The sequence below is a fragment of the Carassius auratus genome, unplaced genomic scaffold, assembly GCF_003368295.1.
Source record: "Carassius auratus strain Wakin unplaced genomic scaffold, ASM336829v1 scaf_tig00214282, whole genome shotgun sequence".
Taxonomy (NCBI): Eukaryota; Metazoa; Chordata; class Actinopteri; order Cypriniformes; family Cyprinidae; genus Carassius; species Carassius auratus.
Genome location: NW_020527593.1, coordinates 998,060 through 1,025,176, shown reverse-complemented (window position 1 = coordinate 1,025,176; position 27,117 = coordinate 998,060). Strand labels below are relative to the sequence as shown.

Sequence of the window (27,117 nt, the reverse complement as noted above, 5' to 3'; positions counted from 1 at the left end):
ATCACTATAGTGAAGATGTAAAAAAATGTATAGACTTGTGGCAAAAAAAAAATAAATAAAAAAAAAATCCTGTATACAGGGACTTTTTTTTCTTTTTTGCCATGCATTGTTCATAGAGCTCATTAATTGTAGCGGTGCCTCAGGTGTTTGCAGTGTGTATACAGTAGGCTATGTGTATGCGGCCAGCAGTGAGAGCGCATAAATATAACGCGAAAGCACATTAAAATAATGCATAAGTGCGAATATCTCTGTTCGCAGCAGATTTCCTTTGCTCTGTCACAAAACCCGTCGTGCTTGCTCAGATAGGCTACACGCTGCTTTGCGAGGAGAGAGTGTGCACACTTAAAACGTGTCTCCTCTCACTTTAACTGCATCCTGTTCACTAACAAATTCACTCTATGCTCATGTGTTAGACATGAATTATTTTCGCACGTTTTTATTTCTAGCCTTTTACCGCAGTGAGAACGCTCTGATCCGTCAACATTGGCTCAGAAAAAAGGCGCATCACAGACAGTGTGTGAACCTGGAGTTAGGCATACGCGCACGCTCAAATCGTGATTTTAGGACGTTTTCTTTTAATCGCACAGCCCTAGAATGGACTGGAAATGAACAGAAAATAATTGGCGGCCCACCTGCAATACCACTGCGGCCCACTAGGGGGCCGCGGACCACAGGTTGAAAACCACTGCTGTAGAGGATTGGTGAGCATGTTATTTAATGCTAAATTTCTCCAGATCTGTTTTGATGAAGAAACTGTATTTCATTTAAATTTAAATTCAAATAAGAACATATGCATTGTGGGGACAAGATATATATATATATATATATATATATATATATATATATATATATATATATATATATGTGTGTGTGTGTGTGTGTGTGTGTGTGTGTGTGTGTGTGTGTGTGTGTGTGTGACCATGGATCACAAAACCAGTTGTCAGTTTTTCGAAACTGAGATTTATACATCACATGAAAGCTTGATGTATGGTTTATTGGGATCTGACAGTATTTGGCCGAGATACAACTATGTAGATATCTGGAATCTGAGGTTGCAAAAAAAAAAAAAAAAAGAATACTGAGAAAATCACCTTTAAATTTGTCCAAATTAAGTTCTTAGCAATGCATATTACCAATCAAAAATGACGTTTTTATATATTTATGGTTGGAAATTTACCAAATAACTCTCATACAATGTATTTTTGGCTATTGCTACAAAATACAAATAAACAATCATGATTACAAATAAACCCCAGTGACTTAAGATTGGTTTTGTGGTCCAGGGTCACATATATGATGAAATATGAGCGGAGTGTAATGCATGAGGCTACTACAAAAATGACTGTTGGAATAAAAGCATTATTAACCAGGCTTTGCTTGGCTTTCTTTACAACCTGCAGTCACACGCAAAGCATCCACGGAGTGGTCAGCCACTATCTCAATGGTGCACATTAACAGCTGCACACCAATCAATGAGAAAATGGTAAATTGGTGAATGAGAAAAATGGACAAACCATGTATCAAGCAGTGCTCCTTGTTCAAGGGGACCAAAAATAATGAATAATTGACTCATCCTTTGCAGTACACAGTCCTTCAGTATCTAATTTATAGAAAGGTTATTGACTATTATCACACACTTCATTAGACGTGAGAACCATTAGAAAACACTTGCCGTGTGCAGCACAGACACAATAATGGCCCTGAAAGTGAGATTTTTTTTTTTTTTTGTTATAAAAAGGAGGGTTATTTGACTTCCAAAGCATCTCATAGTGGTTAGGGAATGCCAGGGCAATGCATTAGCAGAGCTTCAAAAAGCTGCACCAGAATTACATTGTTTCAAATGGGGATTAACACTCTCTTTAGTGATTTATCGACCTGTGACTCCTTTGTAAATTACAAAAGTGAGTCCGTACACAGCTCAGAGTAATTGCATGTTCTTGGTCCATCTCTGCACCATTAAGAGCTGCGGATCATACTGCGGAACCCCGATACCCACATTATGTGTTAATTTTATCTTGATGTAAGACACAGTGATGTCTGCATGACATCCTCAAGAAGCAGGACATTTGAAATCGTCAAGCCCTCCAATATGTGTTACATACTGTATCTGACCATGCATTCAAATATTTTGACAATCCATTAAAATGTTATACACTGGGCTGACCATAATGGAAGATGTTTCCCAGGGCCCTGAACAAGGGTCAGTGACTGGTTTACCAAATGAATTAGTAAAGGACTAAAAACAGTTTAACATTCTTTTACAATTCACCCATTTCTTTAATTAAAACTGGGCTGTCAATAGAATTAAATAAACATGATTAATCTCATATTTTCTTTAAAAAGCAAGTTGAAAATTTCTAATTTGAAAAGTGTGTTAATATTTGCATCAGACATCTTAAATGAATATTAATAACTTGAACTGAAATTCTTCCCCTACATTTTACATTTGCATTAGGTGACCACAGTTTGAAAACCTCTGTTCTAGGAGGCCCTCACTCCCTACAAACCTAATAGACTAAAATGAGGCAACTAGAGTAGGATTGTAAATTCCTGCTCATTCTGGGACAGCTAGGTCCTATTCTGAGAGGCTTATCTACATGGACAGCACATGACCAATGCTTCGTGCTATTCTCTCCATCACCTCACACAGAGGCAGATGGCAAGCAGAACAGGATCTACTAAGCATCATGCTACTGTCAGCACACACCTGCTTTCTCAAGACGCTTGTCATCAATTTTTTCCACCATCTCTTGAATCATTTGAAGGCTAATAATCCGAGCACAGCAGCACGTAGCATGATTCACCACAGGGCAGAATGCATCATTGCGCATATGTGGTCAAACATTGGTGCTAAAACTGTGATTTATAAAGCAACCGCACTCCACAGATGTACTGAACATACTACCTTTGATTCTGGCACTAGCGTGACTGTAAAACGATGTGATGTTAAAGCAAACCAAGCCGATATGCTCTCAGTCAGCAGTGCAAGTCCTGTTCCCTCAAGCTGCATATTTGTGGAAATGGATTTCTGGTGGGCGAGTGGTGGAGCGAAGGAAGAGGTTTTAGCCCAAAGCAACCACTTATCCAACAGTCTATTACACATCAGATACACACTTACAGCCTGAGCTCACCTGAGGTTTGAATTACCTAACGCTCAGATTTACCTTGTGATTTATTTTTATTTTTTTTAATTTCAAAGTCTGTTCACATAAAATAATGTTAATCTAACATAAATGCAGTAATATATTTGCTACCTGCTCATGTCTACTTGAGCGTACAAATACACATGAGCAGAAAAAAAGCACGAATCTTTGGAGAGACCCTTGCAAAACAGTCTACTTTTAGACTAAGGGCTATAACGCTAAATACTTTCAGCAGCAGGACGCTCTGAGGAAAATAAAGCACATGATACACACAGGGCATTAAGTAATGCATTGCCTTACTGAACCACAATAAAATAAAATAAATAAATAAATAATATAAAAAGATGAGGATTCAGGCTGAAAAAAAATTATTCCACTGCAACCTATGCTAGCTGCTTATAAAATTGCTGAATATAATTACTTTGAATGTTAAACAAACATATTCTCAGTAAATGTCCAGATATTCCAAAATAAATGCTGTTCTTCTGAACTTTGTTTTCATTGAAGAATCATTGTTTTTAACAGTTTTTTTCAAGATTAATAATAAGAAATGTTTCTTGAGCATAAAATGTGCATATCAGAATGAGACCTAAAAATAAAATAAAAATAGTATATCATACTAAACCCACAGTTCTGAATGGTAGAACAGAATATGTTCTCAGTCTCATGAACTCCAGACACTTTATTTTCACTGTCCGCAATAATATATTATTGATAAATAGTATATGTTTTTTTTTATTATTATGAATGATGAATATTATTTTATTTATTCATTTTAACTTCTTAATGTTAATACAAAAGGAGCCAGTCATATCATAAAAATGAGTAATTAAAATGATTCAGATGTTAAAAAAGATCTCTGATACTCATAAGATAAATAAGACTTCAAAGTATTGTTTGTTTGCGAGCAGGCTATGCAGCAACATAGTAAGGTATGTCATTAGGGCCTTTCACACCGCTTTAGTTCCAGAACTAAATGTTCAGTATCAAAGTACTTGGACAATTTGTGAAAACTATTTACCAGTACAATTTAAAAGGTTTCATTAGCACTGACAGTGTGTACTAGGGAGTGACGTTAAGCCGGTCGACAGCGAACGTTAACAAAGAACAACGTTAACAACTGGAGGATGGAGGGCACTATGATCGGAGCTGTGTTTTTGTTGTGTCTCGCTGGTTTCACAATAATGGACATGGAATGTCAACGTATATGTAAAGCGATCAAAAGAATGTAAAAAAGAAATCTCCAATGACAACTGGCAGTGCTACATTTGCTACAAGTGCCTGCACTTTAGCGTCCGCCATCATATTTGCAAAATAAGTTGACACAATGTTTACAGTATGTTACAAGGCATTTTATATCATGGGGGTGAGGGCATTTTCGAATGCGTCTGGCCAATCAATGTAAACTTACGTCAAGGGTAGTACCAGTTGTGCTGGTTAGACCCTGCTCCGGAGTAGGACCTAATTTTGTTCTCGAAAAAGGCAATCTGGTCCTAAAATTAGTTCTACCAATTGTGGGTAGTTCCACTATTATTTCTGGTACTATGAAAAGGTTCCCGGGATGCGAAAGGCCCTATTGTTCAGCTCAGTGTAATTCCAGCCCTGAGAGATGTTTGAACTTCCTCTGCCCAAACACCAGCTCAATCCACACCATTTTGGTGGAAAATGAGTATAAGAGCGGTTTGATTATAGTAAAAACCCTACCGTCCCCAGCGTTGTAGGCCAGAATGGAGCGTGATCTGGTCTGCTTGCCCTCTGAGTTCTTCCCTGAGCAGGTATTGGAGCAAAGAGACCATGAAGTCCAGGGACTGAGCACACAGTCTTTGGGGCAGGGCACCTCACACAGCACAGGCATGGGAAGAATGGCGTCCCGGCACAGCTGCCTGTCCACGTATTCACCTAAGAACGACAAAACAGGCCCTGTTATATTCTCACAGGATATAGGATACATTCTCATATCACACACACACACACACACACACACACATATATATATATATTAGTGGTGGGCATAGATTATTTTTTTTTTAAATATAGATTAATCTCACTGTAATCTTGGAATTAATCTAGATTAATCTAGATTAAAATGGCTCATTTGAATTCTGCCGAAGGCGTCCAGAATATGTGTGCTACCCCAAATAAAATAATGACTAAAAGTAATGTTAAGTCTTTGAGAACGTGTTTCTGAAGACAGGTGGTGTATCAGACCAGGGGCTCATCTCCTGTTTCCACAATGCATCACAAACTGCTTGAGAAAGCTGTAAACTAATTCCACATTGCACAAGGTGCAAACAACCTTATGCCTGTTTCACACATAATCCGTCTGCAGTGCGTATGCGTTTCCTTTTTTTTTATGCACCCATGTTAACTGATTCCAGCGTTCACTCGGTTGCGGTCCATCAGTGTGTTCCAGGAGTGTTGCGTCTGCAGCAGTGCAGCGATCGTTTACGTACCAAGTAGCGGACTGCAAACGCGTCCTGTTTGAAAGCACAATGAGTATGAGTCCGTGCTGCTTCTGCACCACATACTTAACGCACACAGACTGCATATGCACTGCAGAGGGATTATGTGTGAAACAGGCGTGCGTTTCCCCATTGGGAAGCTTCTTTAAAAAAAATAAAAATTTCCCTGAAGCAAACACGGCAACTTCAGCTGCATCCAAGTTAGCACGTCACGATTGATGTGGTAATTTCACAGTAGGCATACACACAGGTTCAAAGACTCGTTCTCACCCTATACAGTGCAATTTGTCTAGGTATACATCCGCACTAAAATATAAAGGTGAAAGTCATCATAGCTCGGATCTTTGAGGACTGGCACACTTGAGTATGAGTATGATCTAGCAAATAAAACAAAAAACTAATATCCACAATGAAATACACGAATGAATTTCAGAAAGACAAAAGCCAAGCAGAGTGAAACCTCACTCATCTCATGCTGTGTTAAATTCTGTGAACATTATAAACACATCTCACTCCGTGAATAAAATCTACCCACACAGAGAATTCACACTGTGCATGTGATACCAAGTGCTTTCATCACTACTCCATGCCAGACTTGCACGGTAAACAAACCACCCATTTACACATTAACACTCTGCATACTTTACATGTATTTGTAAACAGGACCATTGATAAAATTCAAAGGGCCCAAGACAACATTTTGATGGGCATGTCCCCAATGTCCCCTGTAGCAATATAAGACTTTAGTGAGGCCCCTACTATCATAGGGACAAGACAGCATTCTCAGTTGTCTTCCTTTAATGACCTACTGCACATTTACACCATAAGTTTCCCCAAGAACAAGGGTACATGTAGAATCCCATTGCATAGTTATGGCATGCATTTTGCTCAAATGTTTAACACTGAAATGTAATTCAGTAGACTTTAATGTACTTCCTACACATACATTATAGATTACTCTTTCAATTTCAAACAGGATGCGACAGCTGTGCACCCGGGGGGGAAGATGATCCGGCAATGTTTGCCTATTTTCACATTTCTGGGTTTCTCAGCAGTGAAAGTCGTCATAGCTGGTTTAACTTGAGGGGCAGTGAATGGGAGAGTACCACAAATATATTTTTTTGCATTCCCATTTGCTCAAATAGCAAAAGAAAAACACCATGATAGTGTTTTCAGGACTTTCAATAAAAGGGGGAAAAATTGAAAGAGACTGTAAAAGGCAGTCAGAAGAGATTTTTTTTTTGTTTGTTTGTTTCTCATGTTTGAGAAATGTTTCTCACAAATTTACCATCGCTCCCATAGACGCTGCATTAGAAACACCCTCGCATTAGCATTAACTGTATTTTTTTAATAACTGATAAAATATCAAATAGCTAAATAATAAAGCAACAAAAGCAAAATCAAAAAAAGAGAAAAATAAAATAAAACAAAACAAATAAAAGCAGAACAATCATACAACAAAACAAAACTAAACCGTCAGAACAGCAAAACTAAGAAAATCAAACCATCAAAACAAAAACAAATAAACGAGGCACAATAAAAACAAATCAGAACAAAGAAAAAAAAAAATCTAAATCAAAACAGAGGTCCTCTGAAAGACCTAGTTTTGGACACCAACCCCTGTACTGATTGGTGATACCCACCCCTGCAAAAAAAAAAAAAAAACAACAAAGTGACAGAAAACCCACTGAGTGAGATGACACTGTGGGACCTCAAGGGATACAACAGATCTATTCTCATCAGCACCAGACAACAGGAATCAATAATTGAGAGAAGAGGGGAGGCACTAGTGAACAATGAGGAGGGCTTGAGACTGGGGGTGGGACAGAGTTAGACCTCCGCACACCACTGGCATTTACACACATCCAAGACGTAGCATTTCACGTCAGAAAAAAAATAAAATAAATAAATCTCAGATGTGTTAAACCTCACCTGCGTCTGACTATCCCTTGATGGAAAAATACCAGACGGCATATGACATTTCCTCTTTTGAGTGCTGTCCCATTCTGATGAGGCTGCACACTACTCTTCCCAAAGTTAATAAGGGAGAGAGGGAGTTCAGCTAAATGCAGACTGAATCAGAGTTAATTTCATTTATATAAGATGCTCGCCACTGGTGCCAGAACAACATATTCACCATCTACCCATCTGCGAGGAAGGACAAAGAAAGAGGTGACCTTGAACAAATCATATTATCCCTCACTACAGCAAGGTATCTGGACTTAAATGGGTCAGCGTGTTGCAGTAAGCCTATGGCTAGGGAGGAACTGAGTAATGGCCAGTGTTTCTTTCAGTTTTTGGATTCTGCACTCCAGGGACGTGCACAGACATTTTGAGGGGCAGAGGCTCAAGTAGAAGAAAGGTCACTTCTCAAATGTATTTGTATGTATTTTACCTTTTCTAAGCCAAGTTTATTTATTTATTTTTACCTGTTTTACAGAAGTTGAAGGCAATGTTCCTTAGCCTTTTTTTTTAGTGTTTGATCAAACACGACACGTTGCTACACTCATATTATTTTTTTCCGCTCAATTATGTCATAATAATGAGATATGTCGTTATTAAAAAGACACATTTTCTCATAATAACTAGATGTTAAGTCGTTAAAACTATACCTTTTATGGGCATTTTTTTTTTTCTATAAACAAAATGTTAGATATATTAGGGGTGTGCGATATAGACAAAAATATATATCAATAAAGATAATCAGACCATATTTTGCTGAGTGTGTTATTGTGCTTGTATCTTAAGGGCTACCATGAACAGCTGAAGTTTCTGATATTGTTCATATTCTGTTTGGTGGTAAGTTCACATCAGTGATAGAATTCTTTATATATTTTTCTAAAAGTGTGCATCACCTTTTCAGTCAAATTGTTAAACTGAATCAGTCAATAAGAATAAGTCATTTACTGTTACCAAGTAAATCAGTACTGATAAAGTTAATCTTTGCAATGCAGAGAAAACACAGAAGCTGCATTAGAAGAAGCATTTAGATGCATTTACACACTGTTTAATGCATGACATTAATGTTTTAACCTGCAGTTACAACTGCATTAATATGGTTTTGATATTTTAAACATAAAACGACGAATGCTGATATTTGAAATATTATATATATATATATATATATATATATATATATATATATATATATATATATATATATATATATATATATATAATAAAAAGTACTTTAAATGTCTTTCTTTCTGTCTGTGATGTGCCTTTCAATGTGCGCTACACTGCTGTGCTGCAGAGACGCGGAGAAAGGCATTATATATATATATATATATATACACCCTGTGCATGCAAGTAATATTCATTTATTTAGGTTTTAGGATATGCCAGGTGACACACACACACACACAGTATATATGGATAAATAATATAAAAACTGTTGGACCACGTGATCTATAAAATACATGGAAAGTCCATAGTAATAACTGCATATTCAAAATGTGCAAAAAGAAACAAAAATAATTTCTTTATGATTTATCCAGTACTGTAACACCTTTTTTCTGCTAATACTGTGTGAATTATTTTCTTTTCTTGTCATGAAACACAAAATATGTATAGATTTTATTTTGTTTTATTTACAATGAAATTCAATGAGTCAGATGTTGTTTTGGACTCCACTGACTTTCATTGTATGGCCAAAAACAGTAAAAACTTGCTTTAAAATATATTTTTTGTGTTCCACAGTTACAGAAAAGTAACATGTTTGAAACATCATGTTTAGTATGTTAAGACATATTGGTCCCCAGGCAAAATCTGACCCACCAACCACAGTCTGTCAATAAATTACCATTTGAATGACAAAACAAGCAGTGCTATAAACTGAATGTATCATATTGTATCCCGGACCACTTTGACCCATATATATATATATATATATATATATATATATATATATATATATATATATATATATATATATATATATATATATATATATATATATACTGTATATATATATATATATATATATATATATATATATATATATATAGCTATGCATTTTAGGGTTAGTACAGTGTGATCAGTTTATTTAATTAATTTGTCATAAACCCACTTAATGCTTGGCTGCCTAAGCTATCGAATCAGCCTGCTATATAAAGTACAGGTGTTATACGTGGCATGTTAAGGAAGGTGTTTCCGGGTAACTGTCTAGGAGATGAGGTTTGTTGGAGGGCCAGGGGGAGGTGGCAGTCATCTCTGTGGTGACAGCTGAGGCACATGCAGAATGACACCTTCAGTTGGTGTGAATGGGATGCTTGATTATGAGCCTTGCAAAACTGATTGAGTTGCGCGCACACACACACAGGCGCCTTTCTCTGCCTCTCTCTTTCTGTCCTCACTCTTCGTCTTTTTCTCTCTCCCCCGAGTCCTCATTAGCAATGTGAATGCTGAGGTTCTGCAATGTCGCAGTAATTGCCATGTCCGCACACTGAAATTTACTGGAACAAGGAGTGAAATGTGAGGATGTAAAATACAATTATGGTGTATGCTCATAATTGATTAATGCAAGTAGAGTGGTGCCGCACCTCCAGACAATACATTAACAATACCGATGGTAAAGAGAAAGAAGTCACAGAGTTGGTGATTCTAATAGATAAAAAATTTTAAATAAAATAAAGAAATAAAACAATTATTCTACTTTTTACTACCCTCATATCCACAATAATTTAAGGTGAATTATTTTTGATAAACACGCAGAATGAACCTATTTCACTTCCACACATTGGAGACAGGATTTCCACTTGTTTGTTTAAATATTCACTCAGCTTGCTTGGTTCTCTATTATACTGTATAAAATCAACTAGATCGGATGAATCGGAATTGTGGGTTTGTGGCACTGAATTTCACTCCCTCATCAACCAGACCCAAGTGTTCATCCATAAAATCCCCAAAAAAAAAAAAAAAATTATAATAATAATAAAAATGTTAGTACAACATATCCGGGCCATTTATTTTCTCAAATATCTATGGTGTTTTAGGCTGTATGAATAATATAAATTAAAACCAAGACTGATGGGAGATTTTCCAGCCCTACATAATTAGATATAAAACTGGCTTTTGACAAAAGCTTCTCAGACAGTAAGAGTAAACGATGTAATAACTCTAAATCCACTGAGAGCTTAAGCAATATTAAGTCATTTCAAGTGTTTCATGTTCTCCTTTGTTTGTATGTATGTTACCATTAAGAGTTTGGGATCGGTAAGACTTTTTGACATTTTTGAAAGATGTCTCTTATGCTCTCCAAGACTATTTAGTAGACTATGCTCTCTATTTATTTATATACACCATAATCCTTGTTCCAAATAAATATAAAGTATTTATTTGAAAAATTGTGTTTATTGTGATTTTGATCAAAATGTTGTGTTGTTCAATGATTTACCTATTTGTAAAATCATTTCTGGGGGTTGGAATAAAAATTATTTTACCAACAAAATGCCAAATTTAGATGTTACAGCCAATCACAACAACTCTAAGTTACAGAAGAGTTGCAGGCATCCCAGGTCTCCTCTTAATCAGTATATTGAGGCGTTAGTGTCAGCCATTGGTCAGAGATCCAGGCATGTGCTTGTCCCCATTTTTCTCTGATCTCACAGATGGTACTGGTGTTGGTTTCCCTAGCTACCGTGTACTCAGTGAAGCCAATAACACCCAGATGCTATTGGAGAGTTTTGGGCCTTTGGGCTAGTTAGACAGTAGACCGCCCCAGCACATGTGGCTTTGTGTATAGAAGACTGAAAGCCAGCAGTGCCACTTCTTATTGCTCTGAATTTCCCCTCTGGCCATTCTAACCATAGAGAAGTACTACCAGCCGCCTGTGCAGAAACAGCAATTACAGCATTGGGCATGAGTCCACAACATACGCCCTATGGACAGAGTTCAAGAATGGACCCAGCTGTACAACAACAAAACAATCTGAGTTTGTTGCTGCATTCGATACACTGCAGGCCTGGACATGACCTTAAAATAGTAAGTCTATTCAGGCAAAGATTTTTTAATAAGCTTGAATGCTTATGAATGGAATGAATGGCCAGTCCCATATCATGCAGATGGAAGGTGTACGTGTCACTTACCTTCACTGTTGACGCACTGTACTACTGGGTTCTGGGTTCCCGGTCCACACGCTTTGTCATTGTCAGGCACACACTCCTCCAGCTTCACCAGCAGCCATTCATAGCAACTGGGCTCCTCACAGGGGATTGCCTCTGTCAGGTGGGGACAATTTCCTGTGCCACCTGTGGGCTCATTCATGATTTTCCTTTTCCTCAGTTTGAAACCTGTCAAAGAACACAGATGAGACTCAAAGTCATTCAGGTCACTGATTTAGTTTGTTGAATTAATCGGTGGGAGTAAAGAGCGCAGGTAGAGTTGAATCATGTAAAATATTCAAAAAAAAAGTAATTAATTAGTAAATATATCTGTTCAAATGACTGAACTTTTTCTTTTTATTGCAAATTCAACAAGATTTCACATTCATACATATCATGCAGTAACAGGTCATTATACAAAACAAACAAACAAAAACCCTTAAACCTTAAATTTATTAACTCAAACATAAAATAAATAAATATTAGATTAAAATTTATTTTAGAACCAATTTTATTACATTTATTTTATAAAAATGAAAATTGGACGTGTATCCTTGAAGTACTTAAATTGCTACATCCAAAAAAAAAAGGCTAAATAGAGATATTTGATAATAATAATAATAATAATAATAATAATAATAATAATAACAATAATAATGACAAAAGTATGCAAGAAAATAACTAATATTAAAATGGAAACTCTAAAAGATAAAAAAAAAATACTATAATAGTCTATAAATAATTTTAGATGCACTATATATACTGTTTATTGTACTAAAGCATAACATTTTAGGAAAATATAAGAAATGTAGGATATATATGTATGTATGCATATATATATATATATATATATATATATATATATATATATATATATATATATATATATATATATATATATGTGTGTGTGTGTGTGTGTGTGTGTGTGTGTTTGTGTATTACTTTTTTATTATACACAAATAATTTACTTAAGAATAAATATTTAAGAATAAATAAAATAATCACTTTACCCTTGTTGGATAGTGAGTAGTTTCAATTAGTCACACATTTTATTCATGCTTTTCCAAATTCAGCAGTTTATGGATGGAGAAATGTTTCTCCTGAAGTTCACACAGACCCAACACTTACCCGACTAGAGTCTGTACTAATTGCCTTGTCGGCGCAATCCCTCTAAACTGTCTCAGTGTGTCATTGCACAATTACTGTAATATTATATTAAACATATCGGTCCATTAAGTGTGCAAGATGACAGAAAGCAGCTCATAATGAATTGTATTATTTCTTCCTCATTATGTTTGCCTTTCACCAAAGGGACTAATGCATTCAGCAATCCATTAATACAGAAGAGGCTTTGGCGCCAGGGGTATTCCCATTCAAGGGCAGGAAAGGGGCTCCAGAGGAATAAACATGGTTGGACTGGACTCATGACCGGCGCAAGGTCACCTACATGTACTCTGCCATTACCCTCCTCTCTCTGCTCTCCCAGCCTCTGGTTTAATCCACATTGCTGTCTGGGGCCGATAAGGTAATACAGGAGAGGGGGGCCTTTAGGAGTTAGTTGGAGATGCCAGCGTTGTCCCTTTTTCTGATTACTTCTGTCCTGCACTCTCCTCCTGGCTTTATTTAATCAGAAGGTCAGCGTAGAGCTCATTGTTTGTGTGTAAGGGGATTGTACCACGTCCTGTCAGTCAGCCTAAAGCTGTTTGATGGCACATGCTGCCTCTGTCTCTTTATCAGACAAATCATCTGGGTTTCATATGAGCCGCTGTTAATCAAAAATAGACAAAAGGCACAGACGGAGAAAAATCTCATCAGGATCTCATGGGTCATCACGTCTAAGGTGCACACTGACATGTTATTAAGGCCTCAGGTTGAGATGTCACATGTAATTTGTACTTTATCTCCCATCAAGCTTATTTTTGTAGATTGTTCAGACTATAATAAAGATTACCAATATATATTTCAAAAGAACAGTATCACTGTCAGAATAACGTTCATATCTGCATCCATCATTTGTAGAAGGCAAGAAAGCACATGATTTGGTTGGTGCGCGACATCAAACCAGGACTGCATTATTGAGAACTGAGTTGTGTTACAAAGATGATTTCGGTTAAAATTTAATTCCAGATCGTGAATCGACATTGTGAAGATTTTCAGAAACATTTGAAGTTTAAAATATATCTCAATTAAAAAACTTGAAATATTGTTCAATTATACATTTTACTTTATTTTTAGAGGTAACTGCAAATATAAAGTCATTCACCTGAATACATATATGCGACCCTGGACCACAAAACCAGTCTTAAGTCGCTGGGGTATATTTGTAGCAATAGCCAAAAAAAACATTGTATGGGTTAAAATTATCGATTTTTCTTTTATGCCAAAAATCATAAGGATATTATGTAAAGATCATGTTCCATGAAGATATTTCGTAAATTTCCCACAGAAAATATATCAAAACCTAATTTCTGATTAGTAATATACATTGCTAAGAATTCATTTGGACAACTTCAAAGGGGATTTTCTCAGTATTTTTATTATTTTTTTTTTTTTACACCCTCAGATTCCAGATTTTCAAATAGTTGTATCTCGGCCAAATATTGTCTGATACTTCATACATCAATGGAAAGCTCATTTATTCCGCTTTCAGATAGTGTTTACATCTCAATTTCGAAAAATTTACACTTAAGACTGGCTTTGTGGTTCAGGGTCACATATTTAAGTACTAAAATATGCAATATTAAATCTGAATATATAGCAATAAGACTAACTCATACTGTCATAATATCATATAATACAAATCTAAATACATATGTATAATCACAAAACAATATATAATATTTTACTGTTTGGTCCCCTATTCATTTCAGTCCATCTATCCAGACAAAAAAAAAAAAAAAAAAAAAAAAAACACATCACTGAATTCCTCTTCCTTACATGTTCTATTCTGTCCTGGTTTGGGAGATACTGTATGATGATACTGTAAAAAAAAGAAGCTCCTTTACTCCTTTCGCCACATATGCCTGAATAATGAGAGCCCACATACTGTATATACAGTACACAAGTGCTGAGACCTGCCTTTCCAGCTATATGGCATGGATTTCGAACCGTGGGCGTTTGAAAAGAGAGAGTGGAACACAGATTTACAGAGAATTCATCATTAAGATGCATGCTGGAGAATTTCCTCCCATCCCATCCTTTTGAGTCGCTTCATTAGGGAAGAGTCAATATGCATTAGTCATGGCACGAGTCGCTGTCCCAGCCATAATTAACGAGAAACGCAACCAGCATGCAAGCACCTTTGATACACCATACCATCTGTCAGCAGCATTCGGTAAGCCACCATCCTGTGAATCTAGCAGATTCGGTTCATTCCAGAGACCATTTGAAGCTTGTGTATGTCTCTTTGAAGCCATCTAACCCATGATTTTTTTTTTTTTTTTAAGCTGTACATGTGGAAAGTGCAGTTTGATGACAACATCGCATGTTGTTTACTTGATGTGCTTATGCGCTGATAGCTAAGTTAACAACACAGAGATATTTGAAGCAGTTTTACTGACCGCATGTGGTTCCAACACACGATCGTGACCCTTTTTCGTTGGGACTGCATTATCCTTAAGAAATAAACGATGTGCAATCCGAAATGCAGGGAACAAACACAAACACTTGCACAACTCCGTTGATGCTCTGTAAAAATAAACTCCATCCACTGGTCCCTTAATGCTGTTTCTCTTTTGGTAATCTGTGGAGGGTTGTCTTGCCCTGGCAACCAAAAACACACTTCTTTTGTGACTTTTCGCGACACTCTCACTCTGATCAGTGATTGTCTGTGCTCAGCCTCTCAGTGCTCTGCTATAAGGGAGCGCGCGCTCTTCCGGCAGAAGAGCCACAGGACCCATATAAGGAAATTCCGCTCCATCTAACGTCACACAGAGCCATACTCGAAAAAAAACTTTCCGAAACTTGTGACGAACCGGAAGAGGTTTTTTGGAACAAAAATACTCCTTCAAACGTACAACTTAATTTTTGAAACTTTGTCCATGTTTAGCATGGGAATCCAACTCTTTAACCGTGTAAAAAACTCAGTATGCATGAAATAGCATTTCACCCCCCTTTAAGAAAATGAATCTTTTGCCCTAGTAGGACCTGAGAGTTTATGGCCTGGATGCTGATGGCGCAGACAGACGTGAGAGGTGTGAGTTATGAGTTGAAAGGCTTCCCGTACACAATTCATGTGATTTACAATGAAAGAAGACGTTTTATTGATCCGGTCTGTTTTAGCGAGATGGGTGAAATGACCGCTCCCCAAACAACTGTAATAGATGAACTGGTCATACCTTTCTTTGTGGACTGATCCTGGCAGTTTTCAAAGGTGCAGGGCCCCCATGCACCCCAGGAGGACACTTCACACTCCACAGGGCAGGGAATATGGCAGAGCTGGGTGGTGTCAGGAGAAACGCCCAGACACAGGTCACTGTTCACTGGCCGCGAGGCTGAAGAAACACACACACGCACAGTTACAGAATCCCTATAAAAATACATGTACTGCAAATGGAACAAGAATATACAGTACATTTACCCAAGTATATCATTTACATAACAATTAAAGTCCAAAACTATTTCAGATATTTAAATTATACACATAGAAAAAGTTTCAGAAGATTTTGTTTTTAAAAAGTCTCTTATGTCCACAAAGGCTGCATTAAATCAAATATAGTAAAACTGGTAGTATCGTGCAATATAGTGTTTTTCAGATATTTTTACTGCCCACACAATGTAATGTGAAGCATTTCAATATGTTTGAAAATTTGAACATGAAGAGATACAATGACATGATCAACATCATTCTCAAAGACAAGTGCTTCTGATTGCACGTTTTGTTCGACATTTCCCAAGACCCCTTTTGTCCTTGTTTTCTTTTTATCTGTAAATAGCACTCAATGCAAGAGTGTGTGCAGCTCCGAGCCATAGATGACTTTCTACAAGGTCAGTGCATGAACAGATCTGCTGCCGATAGCCTTTGACGGATCTTCTCTTCATTCACATGCAAATTGACTCGCGTTCAAAAGGTGTTCTCTGTGTGCTTTGAGCCATTTGTAAAATCATTCAGTTAATACATGTGTTTTGTGTGTGTGTGTGTGTGTAGATTTTCAGTACGATCTAAGTGATTGATTGCATGGCCAGAGTCATTAATGATTTATATGAGCTTGTTTAAAACAGAAATTAAAGTGTGAAGTGCTCCTTTGGGACAAACATCCACCGGCAAGCTCAATTTAGCAAGCTGAATTTGCTTTCAAAAGTGACATGTCAAAAAAGAAAAAGAAAAGAAATAAATGAGCTGTCAAATTGACTAAATTGATTTGCAAAAAAAAAAAAAATGTCAAATTGACTTGCAAATGTAAGTTCCCTAATTCCCACAAACAGACTTGTCTCCATGCACTCTGTATTTCTTATAATGACATGGCTGTGCTTGTAAGATTTTGAGGTGGGCTTCCTGTCTCAGCGGCTCACGTTTGCCCTGTTAACCCAGTCTGATTAATGACCCTCTCCTTGTAGGTTGACCTTGTTCAGGTGGCACAACACTCGCTTGGAGGCCAGATGGTCTGCTGTTTTCCCACCCAGGGTTTCCCTGGCCTAATTATAGCACCAGTATCCCATCAGTCCCTCTGTCCACCTGACAGCCAGCAACACATTCACCTACTTACATCACCATCAGCATCATCATCAATAATTTGGGCCTGCCTGATAATAATTTGCTGCACGAATGCTCTGTAACAAAGACACTTCATTGAACATCTCATAAAGATCCACAACAGGGTGCAACATTGATTAGAATCCGGAGAGTGACACGGCCGAGCGAAATAATTGAACACTGTTGTTGTGTTCTGCTCTCTGTGACTGAGATGTGTTAATGGATAAAGATCGCAACAGCAGTTGCTTTCCCCTGTCGTCTAAATGTCTGAAGCCACCCGTGGGGAAAGGAAATCAAGCACAGCTTCCCCAGGCCCAAATAGTAGAGCAGGAAGTCGTACGGGAAGCAGCATTGGCAGAGAGGAAGACAACAAGCTGCTTTTGATATGCATAATGCATATTTTGTGTTCAGTGCCATTCCTGCATTCATTACATGGGTTTTGGAATCCATAATCCCAAAATGATTGAAAATAAATTTTGAATGCAAACAAAGCTTTCATAACCGTGGAAACAATATATTTCACTGATTCTTCACTACTGGCAAAACAGAACACAAACTGTTTAGGGGAGATTAATGTAAATTCACAGGTATTCAGCTATGTTTGTATGCATCTACTGCTTCCATTTCCGCCTGCTTGAATTTCATTTAATATGAGTCAACACCGTCGGACACACACACACACACACACACAAATAAAAGTTAAATATTCACTAATAATATAACAATTCTAATGTTTATGCAAGACTACTATTTCAAACAGTTTAATGTCAACAGTTTCCAACTGTCAGACCCACTTTAAATGAAGCACATGCATCTTAAACGTTTCAAATAACTTCTCTAAAAAAAATTTTATGGAGTTAAAAACAACAAAGTAATACTTCCTTAAAGGATTTTTATTTCCGTCTTTAAATTAATATATATTTTAATCAATACTATACAATGTATACAAAGGTATAGCTCACCTGAAAATGTACATTCTGTCAACACTTACTCAACCACACACAAAATAAGAACTCAGGTTTTAGAATGAAATGACGGTGAATTTTCTGTTTTTGGGTGAACTATCCCTTTAAATAGAATTAGGAAATAATGTGAAGTGATAATTTATACAAATTTAAATGTGTGATAGTTAACATAAAAGTGGATATGTTCCTGCTTTAAAAAACTAATGGCAGGAAAAGGCGGTGGACATGCCTCAAGTATCAAAGTTTCATATGCACTGGCCTCACACATTGTACTGAAATAGCCAGAGTGCAGACAAACATAGTTGTCCAAATTCTATAGAGAATGTATGATCCCTGAGAATGAACGATTAGATCTGCTTAAAGCACACAGTGTCTGTCCTTGAGTAAACCACCGCTCCTGATGCTCTCATTGTCTGGCTTTAATGTATAGAAATAAATACCTGTGAATAATTCCAAAGGCCCAGTGGGGAATCAGCTGAAAATGTCCAATCATGTGGAGCTTGAAATTAAATCCTCTCAAATCTGTCTGAAACTCCCAGAGGGGGAAAGTGCATGATTGATTTTCATTGATTAAAAGAGAACAAGGTAAATAAGGAAAAAAGTAGGTTAAAAAATAATTAATAATAATACTACTACTACTACTACTACTACTACTACTAATAATAATAATAATAATAATATTTATTAATAATAATAATAATAATAATAATAATATTTTTGTGTGTGTGTGTGTGTGAATTAATTACATGATATGCAGTTTATTTAATCAAATCAATTGCAATTAATAGCATATAAAAGTATTTGGTGAGAATGGTGATGGGTAAAACAAAGAAAACCAAAGGAGAGAAAAAGAAAACAATATGCACAAAAGAGAACAAGACAGAGCTGGACATGGTGTGGGAAAAGCTTTAGGGATGTGTGTGTGTGTATGTGTGAAATACGCAGAGAGTGTGTGTGAAAGTGTGCAGGTGTTCTTGCCCTGTGGACAGGATTTTCTTCATCTCACAGTTCTTCCATCTGTCACAGTGTGACTCGTCAGCGTGCCAGGCCTGTCACCTCCCACAGCAGGAGCTGCAGTTAGTGCCATGTGCTTCTCTTAAGGCCACATTACAGAAGGGATTCCAACACTGTCTGGCACAACTTCAGCACCGACAGGAGGCTGGACATTAAGGTCCTGATTCAACAAGATGCACATCAAAAAAGATGCAATCTAATGAATTGCATGTGCACTTTTTGGGTGAATTGTGGTTGTCTCACTAAATATTTTCAAGGTGATGAATTACATGATTTCTATAATGAACACACTACCAGTGAAAGTTGGGGTCAGGTTTATAAAAAAAATATTACTTTTACTCAGTAAGGATGTAAATACTAGTACAGTAAATACTTCTACATTCTTACAAAATAATTTGATGCCATTCTGAAAACAGAATAAAATATAAAACATTTAATTAAATTAAATGCTGTCCAGCATCAAATCAGCATGTTAAAATGATTTGACACTGAAGACTGGAGTACTGGCTGCTGAAAATTCAGCTTTGCCATTGCAGGAATAAATTACATTGTAAAAAACTTAAAAACTTAAGTTTTTAAATTGAAAGAATATTTCACAATATTACTGTTTTTACTTGCAGTTTGGACTGAATAAATGCAGCCTTGGTGAGACTTCTTAAAAAAAAAAAAGAAAAAAAAAAGAACATCACAAAAACCGTACCAACACCAAACTTTAGAATTATAGTGTATATGTGAAATAATTAAATAAAATACAGATAGGACAATCTCCAACCAGTTTCAAAGCAATTCCAGATAATATAAACTAAATTCAGTTGCAAAAACAAAGAGCATTTGGCATTATTTATTTACACATCCTTCAGTCCATCATAAAGAACAGATTTTTCAATAAATCTGAATTACAAAAGTCAAATTATTAACTGTTCTCAAAAGTGATGCATGAGCTGCTTTACGGTGGATTTTGTTCTGGAACTTGATCTGCTCACAATGATCTTGGTGCTACGTAGACGTAATGTTAGATTCCCTTAAAAAATATATTATTTTTGTGTTTGGCACAAAAAATAACAGCATACCGACAACGCAAATGGACTACACTGACTACAAGATGCCTATGTTGATCAGCTGAAAGACATCATCTTTAATAGACAACGTTAACAGATTAGTATTTTTTTTATTTCATTTTTAATCATGGCTTACAGTAGCTGTCAAATACACCATTTTGATATAAATGTGGCTCATTTCACAAGGCAAGCTGCTTTCAGTGTGCTTTTACTTTCTGTCTGAGGTGTGACCAAGCCATACCATGCAATGACTGCTTGAGGACAGCTGGGGACATTTGAATAAGATCCCTGAGAGGTCGGCGGTTCAGCTCTCAGAGCAGATGGCAGGGGAGTTTCTGTGTCAGTCCGAGAGTGAGCACAGGCCCGGCACCAGCCTCGGCGCTGACACCTCCCTGTTTCTGTCGTATTACTCCAGAGAGAATCCGTGTTTGGGTGAATGCGCACCTCAGCATTAGCATTTAAATTCCACAGTAGCTGCCTCATTCATTTGTACAGCACTGCCTTCTTTATCCCTTAATTTCTCCCTGGTGATCTAATTTCAGCCTTAAAAAGCAATCCAAATTCTATGTTGGCTTGAGTTGTGTACCACAATACAAACATCAACTGATCTTTGTCTAAAAGCTCGCATTGAGCCTCTAATTCTGTACTGGGGTGGAAGTGACCGGAGACAAAAAAGGTGATTTTATTAAATATAACTTTTATATAACAGAAAATATAACAGAAACTTTCCAAATATCATAGAAGTAGCCATGCAATATTTACTATGCTTAAATCTGGCATCATATGCAATAATCATATGCTGCCCTACTGTTGATGTCAACACCAACTGGGAACATTTTTGGAAGCTGGGCTCCAATTCAGGGGACTGTGCCATCATTGCAAAATGGGTCTTGGCAAGTTTTGAGCTGACTGAACGTGTGGTCACATATTGCACATGGATTAACTTTTTTGTGTAAACGCTAGAATAAAAAATACATGCACAACAAATGTAAGATGGTGTTGACTGCCACCCCTGTTCTCACTAGCAACAGAACGGTTGCCACATGTTTATCTATTAGATCTGGATTCAGTTATATTCGCTGAATAGAAAGTGTTTGTGTGCTCGTTACTGTGTGTGGAACCTGTAGCAAACGTAAACAATTGGTAAAGATGTGAAAGGAAATGATTGGAGAGAGAGATTGGATTGGTTTCAGGACATATCATTGAACCAGCAAGTGCACTGACCACAAGCAGAGGGTTAAGACACTGAATTTGATAGTTTAGTTACCGTCTTTGCTCTTGAGGGAGCTGAGGTTAGATGAGGTTTCAGTCGGGGCTTGAACACAGTAGACCTCCCTGGTTTGAACCCCGCCTCCACAGAGCCCTGTCTGGTTGCTCCGCCGACGGTCCTGTTGGCTGAGGAGCACATCCACCCTGCAGTCGCTCCACTCTGTCGTTCGCCAATTATACCTGCGGACACAGAGGAAGGAAGGACATTTATTGAGTATTTAATGTTCTGTTAATTTATCTTCCGAAGGCTAAAGATTGAGAGAAGATTGAGGTTGAAGCTTGTGTTTCGTTTTTTGTTTTCCACACAAAAATAAACTGTACTTTGGTCTGTCCTTTGGAGTTATAAATATAGATGATTTTAAATAGACTAATCAGAAGGCACGTCAGTCAGAATGTGCGCTAACGTCATGGTTTTATTGAGCATCATCGAGTTTGATGGCTGGGCTGCTGCTTTTTAATTTATAATGTTAGCGAAAGCACACTAGGGAAACAGCATCAAAAGCTGAGCTACGGATAGATATGTTGCAACAAAAAAATGACACACTCTGTACTGATTATTATCATATGCATGTTTGATTGGATTGTTCCCTGTCCAGAGATACCCTAATGAAAAGTAACCATGGTGTTATTGTAGTAAAAGTGTAGTAACCATGGTGCTATTACTATTAACAAAAACAAAAACATTTTTGCTAAAAAAAATAAAAAAATAAAAAATAAATAAACTGAGAAAAAAGTAAAGCTAAACTAAAATATTTATGAATACATATCAGTGTTATTTTAGTATTATATGCATACTTTTATAGTTTATATTAATATTTTTGACAAAGCTTTAAATTTAATATCTTTGGTTTTATTTAAATTTAGTAATTATTTGTGTTTTTTTTTATATGAATATTGCTATTTTTTATATTACTATTAAGTTGTGTACTAATTTTATGTTATGCACAGATATTTCAGATTTTACAACACACTATTTATTTATTTGTAATACCATCTGAAACAGTTATAACCATATCCAATGAATGTATGGTAATATCGGTAAAGGTTTTAGTGCCTTTTCTAATGAAATGATAATACGCATAAATGAGACAACAAAACTTCTGGTTCAGGGTTAACAGTGTGAGCATTGGCTGAAAAGTTAAGAACCTCCTCTTTACCGCTGGCCTTTGATCACCATTTCTTCTCTACATGTGTCGCACTGATCAAAAGCTGGAGGGCACGCTCGGGGGGGGGGGGGGGAGCGCAGGTAGTGCGTGTGCTTAAATGTACAGTGACCTTCAGTAACACGTCTTGCTTCCAGCTTTTAGAAGAGTTCAAATAAGAAGAGTAAAAAGAAAGGAGAGCGCCCTTTAAAAACATCTCTTGACCATGAGCATGCATTCTAAACTAAGAGAAATGGTCTCTTGCTTTGCTTCTGTAGTGTAAATGATAGAATATGAAACATTTATTTCAGTTTCTGAATGCGGCGGATTGGATTTTATAACCAATAGAGAATTCCTGCTGACTTTCCATGGTAATGGCTCTCAACCTTTTTCACAGATTAAAAAATGAAGTCCATTTGACCTCACAAATGCAGAGCTCCATATTCATGAGCTGTGATTCAGTGTGTATTTGAGTGGGCTTCTAACAAGACTGCATTCAGAATTTTGTTTGAGGGCCTCACTTTCCATTTATGCACTATACTTGAGCTACACATAATGTGTGAAGTGAGAAAGCTTTCTTATTTAGGATACTTGAATGAGTAATGGACTGCAAAGCAAATGTTAATGGTTAAATGGTAAATGGTAAATAGTTTTCCCAATATGTATAAATATATGAAATATTAATTAAATGAAGTTGATTCAAATAACGTTCACAATATTTTAAAACTGATGTGTTTTGTTTTAACGCACCATAATTGTACATATTCAAACGTTAATGTGCTGTATCAGATGCCAACATTTACAGAGATTAACGATGCAAAATTGGTCAACTTTGATTCAAATAAAGATGAATTAGTGACTATCACAAGATGTGAAACCTGATGTAACGAGTTTTAATAAACCATATTTCAATGTACGCTCACATGAATCAGAGCTGAGATTTACATTGGATGGAAACACTTACAGCGAGTAACGATTACAATTTTTCTTCCTGACTTTTACAGAATTCATATGATTCAAAAGAGCATTAAAATGATTCCTTTGGATGACTGTGGAAAATACAAATTAAACAAAAATCAAAACATAACAAAACAAAAACACACGGACTCGAAACTCTGCACAGAAATCCATGTGTAGCATTCGAGCTCTTCTTTTGTATTGTGAAAATATATTTTGTAAAATCCTGCCATTCGTTTAAATGTTCGAACTAAACTAAGATGTATTTGTCAGTTGTGTAATTGTACTTAATGTCAATTTATCTGTTATGTTTAATAGTGCCATTCTCATATATATCCCTTTAAGAGATTTATGAGATGCTTAACAGTAGGTGAATATTAAATTTTAATGGTTACAAGCCATTCTTGGCCACCTGAATCTCACTCTGGGGGACGTCTGGTCATAAACCCCTGCTGTAAAGTTTTCTCAGCGACAGCAGTGAAAGCACATGTGGGGTTTTGTGAGAGAGCATGGCCGGGCACACACTGGGTCAGCACTACAGGAGCACCTTTCACCTCTATCAAATACAGAGGGGCACATGCTCCGCTCTGGTGAGATCCAGTGCAGTGAGGTGATGAGTGATGAGTGATGAGGAATGGACCGGCTCATCTGTGAGGGAGATTAGATTAGACAGCGTGTGGCCTGTCCTCTCAGACATTCACTATTCATCAGCTCACCTCCTCCAGGGTGGCGCTGTGCCAAACCACCAACACGCTGCCATCTCTCCATCTTCCCCAGCAGGACCTTCACCCCCACCCTCTTTTCACTTTTTATTCCTCCATCTGTGTTTTAACACCTTCATGCTATCCAAAAGCCGTCAACAGATGAAGTCGTTATACAGAGAGCTATTATAGAACAATGCAGGCCTATATATATATTCATAAACACTTCTGTATGTTTAATGTTTTTGAAAAAAAAGGTATCTTATCTGTTATGCTTATATATATATACACACACAAACATTTCCTATAATCATCAATATTGAAAAATAAATCAATTTTAGGAAAATTTGACATTTTTCCCTTTGATTCTTTGATCAATATAAAGTTATAAAAATAACAAAAAATAAAAATAGAAATCATTATAAATTACTGTCACATTCGATCAATTTAATGCATCCTTTAAAACTAAGATTATATTTTTAAAAAGATTCAAACAATTAAAAAGTTGAATATCATGAATAAGATATATTATATTTAATGGAGTGAAGATTAATTTGAAGAAAAAAAAAGTAATTTAAAGTAGTTTAACAGAAGGCAACAACATAAAATGTGAAAGGAAAAAAAAATGAATCCTTGAAGGATAATGTGGCACTTAAGACTGGAGTAATGATGCTGAAAATTCAGCATTGCATCACAGGAATAAAGTACATTTTAAAATATATTCAAACAGAAAACAGTTATTTTAAATTGTAAAATTATTTCACAATATGGAATGGTTTTGCTGTGTTTTGAATCAAATAAAACCAGCCCTGGTGAGAAGCAGAGACTGCTTAAAAAAAAAAAAAAAAAAAAAAAAATTATATATATATATATATATATATATTTATATACACAATAAATAAAAATCTCGCCGTTCTAAAACTTTTGACTGTTTTCAGTCATATAGTTAACCAATATCAACTTTAGATTAACCATACCAGTTTTGATATCACTGAGTGTAAATGCTTAATATTAGGTCTAGTATACATTTAAATGTCATGATCCAAGCAGCGAAGCAGAATGGACGCAGCACTTACACTATACATGGCGGGAATTCTTCTCCTTGAGGAGAACACGGTTCACTCTCCTCCAGCTCAGGACACTCGGCCCCTCCACCCACTGGGAACTGCTTCACCTGACGCGTGCGTGTCCTCTGTCCCTTACGCCCATTCAGATCATAGCACTCCTTTGAACATGCCGACCAGTCTGACCACTCGGTCACTTCACAGTCCTTTGAGACGACACAGGCTTGATATGTCACAGGAAGAGTCTGCTGGTTACAGTGGCTGTAGGGACACAGAATAAAGTCTGTAATCGATCAATGAATCCAACGTTTATTATATAAGCTGCAAAAACATCTTATGACGTCTGCACTTTTATGACATCTGAAAAATAAACATCAACATTGTCATTTCTAAAAACATAATTGCATTGTATATAAATTACAAGTAAATTACAAGTAAAAAATATATATAGATAGATAGATAGATAGATAGATAGATAGATAGATAAAATAATAACAAAAATAATAATAATAAAAAAATACGAATTATTAGCGAAAAACTTAAAAGTATAAAAACATGGAGATAAAACAGACATCTGAGACCTCAGGACCAGGGAGGATGTCATTCGCCTTGTTATCTTTAAAAAAGAAAGGAAAATTATAATTTCAAGCCTGACCAAGCTGTATTCAACCGACCCCATCCAATCACTGTATATCATTTTGAATATGCATTGCTGCTTACACTCTGACCTCACATCTTACCAGGAGTTTTCCTCACCCCTGTTCTTTAATTTCTATCTCAGTCACTACAGATAGCGATTCAATTAAGATATGTATCAAACTATGACTTGCATGAATTTTAATTAAGAGGCATCAAACGCCTTCGACGGTTTGGCTTTGGGGGTTGTTATGATTGAGACTGTGGCCCTCACTAGAGCTCCTACAACACATGTAAGAAAGACCTCACTTGTCTTAGTCAGATGAAGAAATCAGAGGCTTGGTTGGTTCACAGGGCACGTCTTTGGTGTCAAAGGCTGATGAATTAAATCCAGGCAGAGACCATTCTTGTACATATATTTCTGTGACCTGTAAAGCATCTATTACAAGGTTTATATTTACACCACTGTCACTCCCACACACAGACTGGCATTAAAGCCAATACATAATTTGAGATGTGTGGATAGGAGAGCACAAATTAAGAGCCTAATCAAGTATCTATTCATTTGGTTTGACTGGCTTTATCCATGGTGCGCGGGTCTGATTTGAATGCTTTTTCTCGTTTCTGACCTTGCCATTCCATACATTTGATCCAGGGCAGGGTGTTGCATTAATACGGTCATCAGAATCAGCTAAGCCTCTTTGGGGATTTCAGCCATCTGTGAAGTCAGTGAGTAGCTCTAATGTACCGATCTGCCTGGGACAGTGCACATCTCTCTCCATCTCCCTGTGCTTAATCCCATATAACAACAAATACAGGCAGATATGACACATCCCCATTCTGACTCTAGAAGGGGAACCTACGGCAATCATAACAGACATTTTTGCTTCTGAAATCCTGTTCACAACAACAC

The 27,117-nt window shown here is 36.7% G+C and overlaps 1 protein-coding gene across 2 annotated transcripts in view; it reads right to left on the bottom strand.

Annotated features, from left to right (window-relative positions):
* LOC113091749 (thrombospondin type-1 domain-containing protein 7A-like) overlaps positions 1-27,117 on the bottom strand; it is a 108,257-nt gene that overhangs the window by 33,183 nt on the left and 47,957 nt on the right. For both annotated transcript variants that reach the window (XM_026257373.1, XM_026257375.1), the window contains exons 3-7: positions 25,581-25,829; positions 21,703-21,884; positions 16,044-16,199; positions 11,692-11,895; positions 4,848-5,042 (exon numbers count right to left, since the gene is read on the bottom strand). In XM_026257373.1, coding sequence (XP_026113158.1) covers positions 4,848-5,042; positions 11,692-11,895; positions 16,044-16,199; positions 21,703-21,884; positions 25,581-25,829 — 986 coding nt within the window. The remainder of the gene's footprint in view (positions 1-4,847; positions 5,043-11,691; positions 11,896-16,043; positions 16,200-21,702; positions 21,885-25,580; positions 25,830-27,117) is intronic.